General features: G+C 47.1%; 1 protein-coding gene across 1 annotated transcript in view; it reads left to right on the top strand.

Moving 5' to 3' along the window:
- ANKS6 (ankyrin repeat and sterile alpha motif domain containing 6) overlaps window positions 1-16,907 on the top strand; it is a 45,847-nt gene that overhangs the window by 15,527 nt on the left and 13,413 nt on the right. Inside the window, exons 9-13 of the mRNA XM_047099013.1 lie at window positions 2,130-2,339; window positions 3,422-3,575; window positions 4,395-4,564; window positions 11,221-11,401; window positions 16,107-16,174. Coding sequence (XP_046954969.1) covers window positions 2,130-2,339; window positions 3,422-3,575; window positions 4,395-4,564; window positions 11,221-11,401; window positions 16,107-16,174 — 783 coding nt within the window. The remainder of the gene's footprint in view (window positions 1-2,129; window positions 2,340-3,421; window positions 3,576-4,394; window positions 4,565-11,220; window positions 11,402-16,106; window positions 16,175-16,907) is intronic.

Raw genomic sequence — 16,907 nt, 5'->3', positions numbered from 1 at the left:
TGGATCCTGGGGGACATCTGGCAGTGTCTGACTTTAAGGGATGCTATCCTTCATGGCTGTTTCTTTGAATAAGGTTGTCCCCAGGAAGTGTTTAGCATAGTGCCTGGCCCAGAATGAGCTCCTGGTTACCTGCTGTATGATCTTGGACATGTGACTTCACCTCTCTGGGCTTCGCGTTCCTTTTCTTTAAATGAGGGTTGGGGTTGAACTCAAGTCCATTTAGCTCTAAGACCCTAATCTGGAGGCTGGCCAGGAGAGGGCAGTATTGGAGAGGAGAAGGGAGCCGAAGCATCCTCAGAAGGGGCTGAGCGGGCTGGGTCCTGACTGGGACCTGCTTTCTCAGCCCTGCCCCGCCCTGCCCTGCTCTGCAATGGGTGTAAATTGGTGTCTCTAGACCAGATTACTAAAGTGGGAGCTTATACTACCTGATGTTTGATAATCTCATTAAATAGCAGTAATTACTTTTGTATGAAAACAGATCTATTCTTGAAATTTTGGAAGATGCAGTAAAATATAAAGAAGAAAAATAAAATCCCCCTTGATGACACACATAATCATGACTGACATTTTGGGGTAGATAAGTTTTGGGTATTTTTCTAACCATTTTTTAGCATTATGAATATATCACGTCCTACATGATAATGGCAAATTCCACTGCGCTTACTAAGTCCCAGCTGCTACTCAGAGCACTTTACATATATTCATTCATTTAGTCCCCCTGGCAGCCCTGTGAGGTGGGCACTGTTCTATTCCCCATACTATGCTGAGCCTGACTTATTAACAGTTTGTCTGACCATCTGTTCCATGTCATTAAACACTCTTAGCCACATCACATCTAATGGCTGCATGATGCAACATTCTGTCCTGGGAACGTGCCTCACACACCAGTGAAGGCTTACCTGTTGGACTTCGGGGTTTTTAGTTTTTTGTTGTTGTCACGGATCTAATGAATATCTTTATGCCTCAGTTTCTCCCACTTGCCTGTTTCCTTGGGCTAAATGTCTAGAAATAGAATCTCTGGGTCAATGGGTGCAAATGTCATTGCCTTCCGGAAAGTTTGCAACAATTTAGACTCTGTCCCCAAGGAATGAAAATGTCCATCTGTGGTGGGTTTGTGGCTGCGGGCATCCTTAGTCCTCTTCCAGTCCCAGCCCCCTTGCTGGATGAGGTTGCTGAGGTCCGGGGGGCACGGCACTGTTCACAGATTCTCAGAAAAGCTCAGGAAAGCCAGGGTGGGACCCAGGATGCCTACCCTCCTGCGTTGGCACTTCCCTGTCCCACCTCCTCATGCCCCGTGGAAGGCACCGGTACGCTGGCCTACCCCTCGGCAGATGGAGGATGGCCAGGGAGCCCTGCCGAGTGGGCGTTTGCAGCCATCCTTGCGGAGATGCACGCCTGCCCGGCTCCCGAGGCAGGTTTAGCTGTGGGATGCCCTTCCCTGCAAAGCACCATCTGGCACCAAGTCCACTGTCTTTTCTTAATTAATGTTAGTGCGGACTGTGTGAATACTTTTCCTTGACAGTCCACCAGTCATCATTGTGTGGATTCTATGCTAACTCTAAATTACATTTTCAAAATACAAAATTACAGTTAAAAATGTCAGCAGTGGGAAGTGTGGCTGGACTAGGGAGAGTGCGGTGGGGTGGGGAAGAGTGTTTGCTGGGCTCACAGAGAGCCCAGCCTGGGCTTCCTGGTCCCCTGTGCCCTGTCCCTTCCTCCAGAGACCCCCAGGTCTGTACACACGTCCTGCTCCTCTGGTTGTCAGGCCTGCCTGAGTTCTTTTCCCTGGGCCTGCAGTGCCCTCTTCCCCATCCCCCCGGTGCCACCATCACAGCACACCCAGCATCCCTTGGCCTCGCCTTGGCTCCCCATCCCCTCTGTTTCCATTCTAGCTGCTGCAATGGTCCCAAGGGAAGCTGGGGGTTGGAGCAGAGTAAATGGGGGTATTGCTTGGTTGCTGGTAGAGCAGAAGATACCACATGGTTTCTGGCCGGGTGTGGGGATGAGGGGGTAGATGATGGTGCCATTCTCTGAGAAGGAGGAGAAACCTGGAGTCTTTCTTGAAGAGCTGGGAGCCTCCCCCCCCCCCGGGGGGGGAGCTTGTCTAACCCACAGCCTGTCTTTTTCAGCTTCGAAATGGAGCCCCCTTCCCCAGACTCCCGAGTGACAAGCTGAAGGCAGTCATCCCCCCTTTCTTACCCCCTTCCAGTTTTGAGCTGTGGAGCTCGGACCGGTCCCGGACATGTCACGGTGGGAAGGCAGAACCCATGAAGACTGTGCTGCCCCAGAGAGCTGGCCGGGGTGCCCCCGTGGGCATGGGCGGTGGGAGCACAGACGCTGTAAGTCTCCCACTGGATGTACTTTGACACATCACTCACAATGAAGTTGGGGTGTGTTGCAGGCAGAAGGGACCTCAGACCCGCTTATCTAGCAGGTTTCAGGCTTTTTTTTTTTTTTTTTTTTTAATGAGGGATATCCTTTTGTTTCAGTGTATCCTACAAAGGGACACTTTATTAACAGATTAAAACGTGGGGTGAAGGGAATGAAAGCGAGGGCCCCCTTCTCTGTCTTTTCTCTGGGACCCCCAGGAGCACAGCCTGAAGACCTGATCTCATCTAAGCTTCCCTATAGTAGATGGGAGACTGGGACTCAGAGAGGGGAACCAGCCTGCTGCAGAGCACCTGGCCATGTGGCATGGGCCTGGGACCAGGAGTCAACTTCTTGGTTTCTAACCAGCTTCCACATTACATCATCGTTCAGGTCCATAACCAAGACTATGTGCACTACTGGTGTTTTCTTACACCCACAAGGAGTGTGACTCCTAGCCTTTTGCCTACAGTGGCTTCTGACTTGTGGCCCTTGCTGTGTCTCTGTAATGTCCTGAGGTTGTCCCTCTTGATGAGGGAACTTATCTCCATCTGTGTAGGCTGCCCACACCGTAGATGCAGCAAATGGCAAACCGCAGATGAGGACTTAGGACCTCGCCCTGCCACTGTGTGCCGAGTGATTAGAAGGACCCAGAACCCCCATCTCTCTCTGTAAAGATGGGGCTGACCCCCTTTGCTGCTGCCTCGTCTCAGTTTCAAGTCTCCAGTGGGAGAGAGCCTGGCCCTGGAGGTGCCTCAAGTGGGCAGGGCTGGTTTGCATTTAGTCTGCACTGTGGGAAGAGTTGAGTGATCCTGAAAGTGGGGTGATTCAGGGGGAACAGCATCTCAGGGGCTCGGCCTGAGCTAATGGTCTGCTTGTCAGCAGATGAGGATGAACTCCCCTTCCCTAGGGGACTCCCCTCAGGCTGAGCACCAGTTGGCGAGGGCCACATGGGCTGGGGTGAGCCAGTGGAATCCGGATCCCTTCTCCTGTGGTCATGTACGTCCAGAGGAGGCAACAACAAACCGTAACCAGGACACCCACTCTATTGCAGACTCCTGTCAGGCCGGTTAAATTTCCATCTCTCTCCAGAAGCCCCGCCTCTCCTGCCAATTCCGGAAACTTCAACCACTCACCTCATTCCTCAGGCGGCTCCAGTGGGGTCGGGGGCTCCAGCAGGCATGGTGGGGAGCTGCATAACCGCTCAGGTGGGTACCGGGGGGGGCCACTCCGGGGAGGCGGGAAGACCCCTTGGGGGTCTGTCCCCCCACCTCGCTTCGCCCCTGCGCTTGCTCAGTGGACAGTCCCAGAAACAACGGCACACACCCTGTCCCCTTCCTTGGTGTGGCTAAGGGACTTTTCAGTGAATTCACGATTTTGCCCCCAGAGTGGCACTGTTCAAACATGTGAAATGTTCACAGAAGTATGTGGCAGCTGGTTATTGCCTCACAAATGTTAGTTATTGGTGTTTTCCCGCTCGGATCCTCTCTAGCTCTCTAGAATTATTTCTTTCACAATAATTCGAGATTGCTGGTGGATTTGGGGAAACTGGGAGAGGGAACACGGCAGTCCACTCTGAGTGCTGTGGACTGAGCAAGTTATTGGCACAGCTGTGGAGTGGGGTCGGTACAGCTCCAGAAGGGGGGTCAGAGGGCAAGCAGGCAGCCCCTGTGTGGCTGCTGGAAGGGGCGGTGCTGGGGCTGCCGCGGGCGGGGCGTCTGTGCCTTCCGGAGGCTGCACAAGCTGGCTCTGGCAGGGGAAAGTGAGGACAAGCTGATCGTGCCTGCACTGCCTCTTCCAATACCTCTCGCCATGGTGCCTTTGGAGTGTGATGACCTCCGCACTTGGCCATCTCTGGTTTCCACGCGCAGGCCTCTTGTGGTCAGCCCTGACCCACAGCCGCAGAGTCTCAGGGGAGTCTGGGGAATGCTTCTCCAGCTCAGCAAGGTCAGCACACGAAGTCCACTATAGTCATGTTGCTGGACCCTGGACCCCTGAGGCAGTCATGTCTATTCCTCTTTCCTCAGGTGGCAGCATAGACAGTGTCCTGTCACAGATTGCTGCCCAGAGGAAAAAGGCAGCCGGATTATCTGAGCAGAAGGCCAGCCACCGGTCAAGTCCTGTTGGGCCAGCGCCAGGGTCCGGCTCATCTGAGCTCCCAGTCTCTCCTGCAGGCAGCGGCGGTCCCAGTGGCAAGGTGCTTGTTCTGTTTCTGTCTCCTGTTACACTCACACGTTCTGTCCTGATGTGGCCCACGTGCTGGGGAGCACAGGCACTGCCACAGTAGTGGGACGGCACTAAAGAGAGGCCCCTTCCATCTGCTTGCTCCCGGGCTTTCTGAGAGGCTGGATTGTGCAGTTGCCGGGATCACACCCTGTGCCCTTGGCCCCCTACACGCATGGGTCTACCTCCCCCCTGACCTGCAGGGCACCTCCAGGTGCCTCGTTCAGCCTCGCGTTGTTCATTGCTTAGAACAAAGAGGTGTGAAGTGTGGAAACAGGAGCAGACTACCTGGGATCGGGTCTCAGCCCCACACTTCAGCCTTTCGAGTAGGGCCCGGCACCTGGTGAGCCTGTAAGTGTCAGCTGTAAGTGCTGACGTTATCAGCAGTAGTATCTGTGGTCCTACCTTATTCATTCACTGTGCACATCTTTGGGGTGTCTGCTTTGTGCCCAGCACTGCTAGCAGTAAGGATCCAGTGGTGAACCGGTGGTTTGGTGACCCTCTCAGGGTGTCACTGTGGACTCAGTTTCACTCAGTGTGGTAAGGGCTGTCGTGGAGAAGGGAGGATGTTGTGGTGGCACAGATGGGGGCTGCTACCCAAGCTTGAGGGCATCAGGGAACCCTAAATGGGGATCTGAAGGATGAGGAGCTGATGAAAGGGGCAGGGCTGGGGCAGGGCTGGGGCAGGGTGTGACACCGTTCCACGGTCAGGGGGTAGCATTTGTGGCATTCCAGAGGGGAGGAGCTGCAGTCCTGCTGGTAGACAGGACAGAGTTGGAGTCTCACCTCACTGCCTGGCACCTTTCCTCCACTTATGCAGCCCAAGAGCAGTCACCACATTGTCAGTATCTATATGGAGTTTGCAAGGGACAGGAAACCCTCAATGCCTCTCTGTAGTGAGAAGTCTTTTAGTATCTATAGAGTCTGACCCTTCTAGCTTTTGAGCCCCTCTACCTGGACTGATTGCTGGAATGACCCCCCCCCCGACCCCCACCAAGTGTGGGTTCCTGACAGTATAAATTGGCTCCTCCTCAAGGTGCCCCTCTCCCTTGGTGCAGTGTAGCCCATTTCCTCCTCTGAGAGGACCCCATGGCCAAGCACTGTCCCATTCTTCATATTTTTTAGATGGCTTGAGCTTTTTCCCGGAGAAAAGTTAGGTCACCTGAAAGCCTCACCCCTGGGCCCTTGCCCAGATGTGCCTCCAGAGACTGCTTTTTTAACGGATGTATAAGCAATAGTCTTTATTTTCTGCCCACCACTGTTGGTTACAGAACTTTTTGTTTTTCAAAGTCCCTTTTGCAATCAGACATACAGAATTAGGTTCCTTTGCTTCAGAAAAAGTTTCTCTCCCTATGCATTAGCATATTTTCCATTATATTGAAAATTACTTGTGTAATAGGACCTGTGTAATTAAGTTCCTTTTAGAATTCAACTCTAGAAAAAAAAATGTCTCTACCAATACTTTCGTACATTTTCTTTCTTCATATAGTAAGGATTATATAATTATTGTATTTCTCTTTTTGCCTTTGCTGCTAGGAAACTCAGAGCTACTAATTAAAGTAAGTCTTCTGGTGTGAGCTTTGATATCGTTTTCCTCTTCTCTGTTGTTTAAATTTTTCTGTTTCTATTTTGATGATCTTACTAGATGTGTTGGATATTATTAGCTTTCCTTAACTGGTGTTAAAAATAGGTAGGTGTCTGAGTTATAAATTATATCAACCATTGTCTCCCTTGAATGCATTTATTATATATAATCTATGTTTAGGTATATTCCAATGAAAGGAGATTGTGTCCAAAGATACACTCAGGAAACAAACCGAGGAAACAATCCAGGTCAATGACACCTGATATTCTTAACAATATGCTGTAACCTTGGGGCGCTGTCTAAAAATTCAGGTCTCTGGGTGCCACCCAGGATAACTGTATGAGACTCTTCAAGATGGGATCTGAGAACTCTGATTTTCCCCCGAGAGAGTATTGTAATCAGCCCAGCCCAGGGCTCTTAGAAACCACTGCCCTAAATCAAAGGGCACAAGGGGTGGGCTTTCTGTCAAAGGCTCCAGCAGCAAAATGGAGACATGAAGTGTTTTTCAAAGACTCCCTTAGGAAGAATTAGAAATTAGCATTCAAAATAGGAGCCTACTGAATCTGGTTTTCATACTTTGCTTAAAATAAGCACCACCGTAATGGTAGCATATTCACAAGGCATGGCTTCTAGCATGTTCACGAATCAGCCTGAAGCGAACCTGAGGAGGCACAGAATCAGGGGAGTCAGAATGTGTGTCAGTGCTTCCCAGACCTGTGGAAGCTCAAAGTCCCACTGAATACATCAGCTCTCTCTTCTCACCCTAAAGCTTAGTGGTTTAAAACAGAAAAGCGTTTCTTTAGCTCCTGAACCTGTGGGTTGGCGGTTTAGTCTGAACTTATCTCGGTAGTCCTTGTGGTCTGGAGGGATCACTTACACATTTGGCTGTTGGCTGGAGTGACCAGGATGACTGGGCCATGCATGTCCACAACAAGCTTAGATGTGTCCTCATAGCAAGAACCAAAGGCATGAGTTGAAAACCAGTCAGGTTGTTGAAGCAAATCAGCACACCCACTGCAGAAGAACACACAAACACACATTGCAAAGGGTATGGATTCAGGGAGGGGTGGAGATGACACCATTAACAAGATCCGCTATGCGGGGAACATAGGGAACAGTTCAGATATTTTATTAGAGCATCCCAGATAATCATATTTATCTGCCCCTCCCCAGTAATGCTCCTACAAGGTCCAGAGTATCATGTTTGTTTGCTTCGGCTGGGATAGATCTGTTTAGTATGGATATACTAATTATTTCCTGCCTAATCAGAAGCTTTGTTATTGAATGTCTTTGTTTATAAAAAAGCAGAAGGAAGAATTTATCAACAATATAGGCAGCTAATTGACAGTCTTTCAAAATCGAAGAGAGACATCTTGTTCCACTCTGGGATGTAGTTAGGAAGAGCATGAAGGCTTAGCAGAAGGAGAGGTGTACCCACTTCCAGGCATTAAAACTATTTATCTTAGTCTCTGCTATCCTAGTCAAAATGTCCAATTTTACCAAAAATTATAAGACCTACAAAAAGACACAAAACAACTGCACACCCAAGAAACAAAGCTGTCCTCAGAATTTGATTTAGATACGACACAGGTGTTGGAATTACATGACCATGAATTTGAAAGAACTACAATGAATTATTAGAGGCTCTAATGGAAAATTTGAATGTGCAAGATCATATAAGTAACTATTTCAGCAATAGATAGAAACCCTAAGAAAGAAGGAAAATTCTAGAAATACAAAACTTGTAACAGAGATAAGGAATGTCTTTGATGGGCTCCTCAGTACCCTTGACACAGCCAAGGAAAGAATCCGTGAAGTTGAAGACTGGGTAATAGGAATCACCCAAACTGAAACACAAAGGAAAAAAGAAGTTAAAACAAAAATAGGAACAACAAAAACAGTAGAATTATATCCAATGTTCTTACATACAGGTAATAAGAAGCTCTGAAGAGCAAGAGAATGGTAGGACAGAAGGAATATCTTAATGCCTGAAAATTTCCCCAAATTGATGATAGATTTCAAAGCACAGATCTAGGAAGTTCAGGAAATTCTCACTATAGAATAAATCCGGAACTCTCACTGTAGAATAAATATAAAAAGAATACACCTAGCCATATCCTATTTAAACTACCAAATAACTCTCAAAACTCATTAAAAAGCAAATTTAAAAAATAGGCAAAATATCTGATACTTCCTCAAAAATATACAAATGGTAAAGAAACATGAAAAAATGTTGAACATTAACTACTGGGGAAAATGCAAATTAAAACCACAGTGAGATAGCACTAAATACCTGTTAGACTGGCTAAAACTTAAAAACTTTAAAGAAACAAGTGCTGATGAGCATATGGAGCTCCTAGAACTTCAGTGCTCAGGGCAACGTGATAACAGTACCGCCATCTTGAAAAGGTTGGGCAGCGTTTGATAAAACTATATACTTACCCTATGAACTGGCTATCTCCCTCCTAGGTCTTTACCCAAGTGTATTTTTAAAAAGTATTCATGCCACAATCTGTCTGTGAATGTTTATGGCAGTTTAATCCATAATCACGCCAAACTGGAACCATTGCATCAACAGGTGAACGGGTAAACTAACTGTGGTACATCCACGCAGTGGGACACTGCTCAGCAGTGGAAAGGAGCACACTGTCAATACATGCAGTAACTTGAAGCAGTTTGCTGCACCAGACCCAAAAGTCTACATGTTGTGTCATTCCATCTATGTGACATTTTAGAAAAGACAAAAACATAGGGATGGAAAACAGATCAGTTATTTTCATGGGTTGGGATGAGGGAGAGATCGAATACAAAAGGACAGGACGAGGGAATTGGCTAATGGAGCTCTTCTCTATGGTACCCCCACCTCTGTATTTGTCAAAACCCGTTGAATCGTACACAACAGTTATTTCTGCTGTATGCAAATTAAAAGAACAAACAAACAAATAGTATTGGGCAGGAACCAAAGAGGGAATGCAGACTATAACGACATATCTAACTATATTACAAATGACTGACATAACCACACATTGGGAGGTGGGGGGAGAAAACTAGGTCAAGGGGATATGGTGAGGCCTAAGTGAAAGACATAGCCATACCCAAGCACTGTATCCTCGTTGATCGTTTGTTGTTGTTGTTCTTATAGGGATGTGGGTTTAATTCCGAAACCACTTTATTTATACATTTTGTATACATGTACACTTTACATATATACTAGGGTTGAGCAAATAAGTAATTATAATGAGCCCAGTTTTTAACTGTCAGAGATTGAACCAAAGGGGAAATATTAGAACAAACCCTATGGATATTGGATTGTTGTCAGAGGAATCGGTACGAATGCGTGGTTGTAAATGTGTGTGTGTGCGTGTGTGTACACACAGATTTATATGGAAGTAAGTCGGGCTATGTGGATGCATGGCTTAGTATACTTTCCTGTCTGTCCACTGAGAGAACGTAGAATCAGTGATATCCCAGTAGCCACGAACAGCCTAGTACCCAGATTTTGGTTCCTAAATACCATGCTCCAATAAAAGGGACCAGAGCCTTGGAGAAGTGGTTTATTCCAGTACTGGGTCCATGGAGATGCAAGATGAGCCTGAAGCATTTTGTGGTGTCAGAAAGTAAGGAGATGCTCTTAAAAAGAAACAACAACAACAAAAAGATGGACATGGGGAAAGAACATAGGAGCCAACCTGAAAGATCTCAGTGCCCCAAACTGGAATAGTTTGAACAACTGTAAAATAAATCGCAGTAGTGATTAGATTATAAAAGAAACGTCCAGGAGCCCGTACTGCTAGGAATAAATAACTGAATAAATGGGGGAAGTAGTATCTCTTCCGTCCAGAATTCCAGAAAATAAATGTGAAAGGATTAGGGGAAATAGATCTCCTATCACTAGAACATCACAATAGTAATTGCTATAGACAAGATCGACCAAAGAATGCCAAAATTAGTGGGAGCAACAAGATATTTAGCTCAAAATATCTCCTCCCCACCCCAAATATTTGTTAATTATAAAGAGAAATGGTATCACTTCACAATGCAGAAACCCGACACACAACACCTCAACTAAGTGATCAAGGTTAACGTTATCAATAATAAGAAATGGATGCTGTGTGACCCCGGGCATGATGTGGTAGGAATGGCTCATTACCTCTGGGGTCATTAATCCAAAAATCCATAAACAGATCTAATTATGAGAAAATATAAGACAAACCCAAACTGAGGGATGCTTTGCAAACACCTCAATTCTTCCACAGTGTCAAGGTCATGAAAGAAGGAAAGACTGAGTTGTCACAGAGGAGGTCAAAGAGACATGGCAAGTCTATGCAGTGTGGAATCCTGGACCGGAACAAGGACATTAAGTGGAATAACCAGTGAAACCTGAGTAAAGTCCATAGCTTACCTAATAGTACTGTGCCACTGTTAACTTCTTAATTTTGATGATTGTGCTACGGTTATATAAGATATTAACGTCAGGGGAAGCTGGCTGACGGATACACAGGAATGCTCTGTTCTATCTTTGCATCTCTTCTATAAGTCTAAAAGTATTTAAAAATAAAAAGGCGCTTTTTTTTTTTAACTAAATGACACACACACAAAGGGGAAAAATGATGTGTTCTTTGGTGAGAAGTTGGAAATGACTGGTTTAGATGAAGGAACGTCAGGAGCAGAAAGGGACCTCGTGCATTTATAAGCCACACTTCCATTTAGAGCTGCATTAACTGAGAGGTAAGGGGACTTGGCCAAGGACACAGTGCTGGTAGCTCTACGGGCAGGATTAGTACCTGACTTCCTGGCTCCTCAAGTGCCACTTTTTCCATCCTACCCCCTGCCTCTGTGCTCCAGGGCAGGATTTTCCTGTCCCTGTTCCAATAATACTGTTTCTGCTTTGCATGTTTTTTTTTTTTTTTTTTAAGTAGATTTCATAGTCCTGCTTAGATATCTTGCTGAGTCAGCTATCACCCATGTTCCCTGTCGGGTGTCTGTTTTAATCACTTCTACCCTCCAGGCGATGGCTTACGTACTTGTCTTACTCTTTTCAGCAGAAACTGGAGACGAGCAAACGGCCTTTGTCTGGAACTTCCACTACCTCCAAAAGCACCTCCCCCACACTCACGCCCTCCCCTTCGCCCAAAGGGCACGCGGCCGAGTCCTCTGTGTCCTCCTCGCCCCATCGGCAGTCCAAGAGCAGTGGGGGCTCCAGCAGCGGCACCATCACAGATGAAGGTGAGCCCCCCAAGGTCCCAAAACGCCAGCCTTTCCTCTTTGCCTCTGTGACCTGGCAGGTGCTGTCATTGCTATAGCCATCCTAGGTCCTAGGTCATTTTTAAAATTTCAAACAAAAACACCTGTCTCCATTCTTCCCCGATTCTACCTTGTATTTTTGTCTTCACTTTGCTAATCGTCCGGTAAGCTCCCTCAAAATGTTTTTGAACTTAGTAGAGTTTCGTTTACGTACACAGACATACACTTGTAGAAATGCTTCTCCAACACCAGTGAGGTACCTTTCCCTGAGCCTTGTACAGATCAGAATTCTGTCATTTGCAAGTAATGCAATCTCCACTGACACTGGTTTGAGCAAAAGCAAAAAACATAATTTGTTGGCTCATATAATGAAAGTGTCCAGGGTGTGCTTCAGGCGTGTGTGGATCCAGGTACTTTGGGAGTGTTTCTCTCCATATCTCAGGTAGGCTGTCTCTAGGCGGTGGCAAAGTTGTCCCCCACGAACTTCAGGCTTGCTTACTTCTCCTGCTAACTTAGCAACGCCAGCAGAAAGAGTGCTTCTTTCTTAGTAGGTCCAGCAAAATCCTGGGGTAAACGTCATTGGCCTGCCTCGTCTCTATTTATAATGACGGGACATTTGTGTATCCTTGACTGTGCGTCTGTGGCAGTGGAACGTGCTGATTGACTGGGCGCAGGTCACATGTCTGCCTTTGTAGCTGGGCTCAGGGTCTGCCCTGCTGACACTTTGTAGATTGGGAGCAGGAGAGAGGGGACTCCTCAAAGGGAAATCAAAGTGCTGTTTCCAGAAGGAGGAGGGGAGGGATGGTGGGCAAGCAGAAACAGTAGCTGTCTTCTGTAACCAGGAGAACTTTAGAACCTGTGTGGGTGAAGTGCAGGTCCCTCCCGTGGGGAAGATGCAGAAAGGAAGATGGAGTGGAGGAGTGCTGGGAGGCCCCAGATAAAGATAGGAAGATATAAAAGACAAAAGGAGATGAAGAATCCTGTCCCTTGAACTGCCCTCTGGTGGTCCTGGCAGTGAGGCGGGGGGGAGAGGGGGAACAGAGTTATGGGGAGAGATGGGACCCAGGCAGGTGCAAGCCAAGTAGTAGTGTTCAGAGAGGAGAGAAATGTCAGGTGTGCCAGGGCCTCCCAGACACAGCTGCAGGTGTCTCCCCGCAGCTGCCTGGAGGAAGGTGCCCAGCAGGTGATAAGTGCCCAGCAGGTGATAGGTTGAAATCAGCCGCACAGGCTGTGGTCTGGACTGAGTTGGTAAATGCATGCTGCCATTGGCATCCTCTTTATTTGGGGGCTGCTTTTATTGTTTTGTGATATCTAGTGCAACCATGTATAAAAGCTTCAGAGATTCACTAGCAACCCTGTTCCTCCCTAACCGTGTTTTCTACGTGCAGTCATGAATTCTCCCACCTTGGAGGCTTCTAGGAATCCAACTCTTAGAAGTTCAGTTAGGTATTTGTAACCCCCACTTTTTCCAAAAAAGAGTTGAGACCGTGGCGGTCTGTGTGCACTGTCCATGCCCACTCTTTTCCCTCTCTCTCATTATTTAAAAAGGTTTGCAAGCCCTGGTTGGGATAAAAACAGAAGAGGACCTGACCGCAATTTCTTTTTAATTTCTCTGGTGTAGAAAGCCTAGTTTTCCCCTCCAGAGTTTCTGGGTCTGGAGGCAGCAAGACCTTTGTCCTGTGGGCATGAGACTATCAAAGGACAGACCTGCAGTCCATCCCCAGACAGCTACTTTTTATGACATTCTTCTGGGAAACACTTGGCCCCAGTTGAGGACCACACGCAAGCCTTTGCCCTGCCCTGTCTTTCCTCCTGCGGCCCCTCCGGCCCCCTCTATGGAGAGTGGTGAAGCCTGTGTCCCGGGTGCCTTAATCTGTGCTGGGTTAGCTCACAGTCAGGCTGGGGATTCAGCTGCATTCAGCACAATACATTTAAGTAAATAAATGGGGTCAAATCTGTGTTATCAGCCAGGCATGGAGTGCCATGGCACAGGCTTCACTGAAGAGCAGGCACTCAGGCCGGGCCGGTGGGCCAGAGTCCATCGTTGAATCTACAGGAGATGTATAAACTAGTGATGAAACACAGCCATTATGAGTCAAATTACAACAACAACAACAACAACAACAAATACATAAAGAAGCCAAAGAAAAGAAAGAAAAAGTCAAATTATATGAACTTATATAATTAAATTATGTTAAATATAAAGGTATGGGGTACTTAAAATGTTATTAATTTATTAGTACATTTTGCTAATACTTGTGCTGTTTATGCCGTAGGAATACTATGTCATGATGTGCTACTACACACGTCCCTTCTCCATTCCACTTTCAGGAACATTAGTTGTGTTGTTAGCCTAAAATCAGCCAGAAGCAGGGTATTGACTCCGTGACAGCAAATGCCACCAATCAGGGGTCGGTTTACTATCTCATAGACCATCTAGATGTAATCTGGACAGTGATGGAGAAAATGCCCATATTGCAGACGAAGGTTAAAAGTGTGTCTGTCATATTGTGACTAGCACAAAAAAATTGCAACAGTGTTCTTCCAGGATTTTAAAACCATTATCTCATTCAGCACAGTTGCTCACGTGAAATTCCAATATGCGTCTCCATTGTTTCATTTCCTCTTACGTGTTCCTATCCGCGGAACTCCCCAGTGGCATCCCTGTTGGAACTATAGTCATTGGCTGTGGACTCAAGAGGAAGGGAAAAATCAGTGAAAGCGTTCAGTGAGGTGCCTCAAATGCAACGCAAGCATTGGCTGCATGGGATCTATAAGAAACAGTATTGTGTAGTTTATTATTATACGTAAATTGTGTGCTATACGTCCTTTATATCAGTAAAATCTACAGTAAGCTTACGTACCTACCTCCCTACGTACGTTTTCCTTCAGAGAGCTGGTTGCTAACCATTTCCCGGCCCTCCACTACGGAGGAAGATTGCGTGTGGTGGGAACAGCCCGAGCAAAGGTTTGGTGCCACGGAGCAACAGTGGGTTCAGTGTGGCCTGGGACTCGATTCATCTCGTACAGCCTAGCGCAGTAGTACTTTTCCGTGAAGCCTTTTCCGGTCCTTCAAGTGGGTCAGCTGTCCTCTCTGTCCCCAGACCCCCTTGTCGATGCCCCTCATCACAGCGCTTGTCACCAAGGAGAGAGATGGCGGTGTGTAGCTTCAGGCCTGGTAGCTGGACCACTGGTGTGAATTCCTGCTCTGCCGTGGACTGGCGGCATGATCTCAAGATATGGCAGCCACGCTTTTCTGCCTTGCTTCTTCATCTGTAAATGGAGACACTGATAGGATCGTTAATGGTCATTGTAAAGAGCAAATGGGTTACCTATGTACAAGGTGACTGATGGTGCAACAGCTGTCACCCTCATCATTTTATCTTCCCAGCCACGCTGAGCTCCTTTACAGCTTGGACCTTTCCATCCTTGTACTCCCAGCATGTAGTAGGCATGTTGGTATCCACTCTTGAATGAACGAATTAAAAAAGGAACTCAGGGGCGCCTGGGTGGCTCAGTCTGTTGAACGTCCGACTTCGGCTCAGGTCATGATCTCGTGGTTTGTGGGTTCGAGCCCCGCATTGGGCTCTGCGCTGACAGCTCGGAGCCTGGAGCCTGCTTCGGATTCTGTGTCTCCCTCTCTCTCTGCCCCCTCCCCCACTTGTGCTCTGTCTCTCTGTCTATCAAAAACAAATGTTACAAAAAAAAAAGGAACTCAGACCTCCTAATCTCCAGTCCCTCTTCTGTGAATTGCACCCACTGCCCCAAGACCTTTGTATTTGCTGTTCCTTCTGCCTGGTGATCTTTCCCTTGGTATTACACAGTTCACTCCATTTACTGCTCAAATGTTACCTTATATAAAGGAGACCTTCCCTTACCACTCTCTATAATAAATAATGTTCTCCCATTCCCTGTCATCTTCCCCTGCCCCCTTCCATCCTTCCTCAGTGCCTTTGGCCTGGCAGCCTGCTTATCTGTTTTGGTCTTTATTGAGTCCCTAATGTCTGAACTGGTAAATCTCTGTTGAATGTGTGAATGAATATTTTTTCAAACTACCTCCCACCCCCACCCAGATGCTAGTCTTCTTTCTTCACCCTCCCTGTTCTGAAATTATGATATCCCAAATCTTCTGTTTTCTCCTGCTCTGTGCCCCTCCGGCTCTGCTGTTCCACTCAGATGTGTCTGTCCTTCCTTCAGGAAGCCCACAGCCTCCTCACACTGAGCCAAACTCCAGTTCTGGTCTGAAGCCACCTGCTTGTTCTCTTAAGTTTGTTCTCCGCCTCGCTGACAACTTGCTGGCATTAGCATTTGCTGCAGGTGCAGCTACCAGCAGTCAAGAAATCATAATTAAAAACCATTCTTGGACAGAAAGTGGAGTTTTAGTCCTAGCAGCTAGAACTCCGAGAACTTGGGGGTTGCAACCATTGGAGGGTCAGCCTGGCCACACACACCCCCATGTTTGGAGTCTGGGGAGACGCCAAGGGCCTGCCCTGAGGGGAAGTATGGCTCGGACCCACCCCCTGCCGCATTCACACGAGTGCAGCTTAGATCTGCTTTCTGTGTTAGAGTTTCTTGTGACATTTCATTTGAAATAGGATTGCCACTGTTTTATGAAAGTTTGAAGACCACTGTTCTGACGCCTTTTGCCAAATTCTAAAATATCTTTTCACATCTTTCCCTCTTGAAGATGAACTGACTGGAATCCTTAAGAAATTATCACTTGAGAAGTATCAGCCCATTTTTGAGGAGCAAGAGGTAAGGATGTTATTTTTGAATGTCCATCTAAATCTTACCATAAAAGAAAATGGTCTCACACATGTGGGTGTTCATCCTGCAAGCCTAATTGATCTCTCTCCCTGAGACGGCAGGCGGGATTTGTGTTCAGCACACTTAGTGCAGTTCACCGCAGTGAGATCCCGGGACCTTATGGCTTGTTCTGTTGGAACAGAATTTTGTGGTCTCGAGCACCGCTATCGCTAGTGAAGTTCGTGTCTGTCCTGCACGCGCTTCTGTCGAAGGTGATTGACCGGCTTTCAGGTTTAAAGAGGGTCATAAGCAAATCCTAATGAATCTATGCTAAGTGTCTGCACGTAGGCTCTGTGTTAATCTGAGTGCTTAAAAGCACTCACAATCACATTTTTTTTTACAAAAAAAAAAATACTGTTCTGCAGTTTGGCCGTTTCTCAAAATGTTAAACATAGAATTACCATGTGACCCAGCAATCCCACTCCTGGGTATATGCCCAAGAGAACTGAAAACATATGTCCACACAAAGACTCGCACACGAATGCTCACAGCCACGGTATTCCTCATAGCCACCAAGTGGCAAACAACTCAGATGTCCATCAGCTGGTGAATGGCCAGATTTGTTAGTGCTATACAATGGAATATAATTCGGCCATAAAAAGGAAGGAGGCACTGACATGCTACAAAATGAAGGAACCTCGAACACATGATGCCGAGGAGAAGCCAGTCACAAAAGGCCACA

Source organism: Lynx rufus, unplaced genomic scaffold, assembly GCF_022079265.1.
Source record: "Lynx rufus isolate CCGP_SWC_20201006 ecotype Redwood Valley unplaced genomic scaffold, mLynRuf1.p SCAF_10, whole genome shotgun sequence".
In the NCBI taxonomy this organism is placed as follows: Eukaryota; Metazoa; Chordata; class Mammalia; order Carnivora; family Felidae; genus Lynx; species Lynx rufus.
The sequence above is the reverse complement of the archived record's forward strand: the minus strand, read 5'-3'. Positions and strand labels throughout refer to the sequence as shown.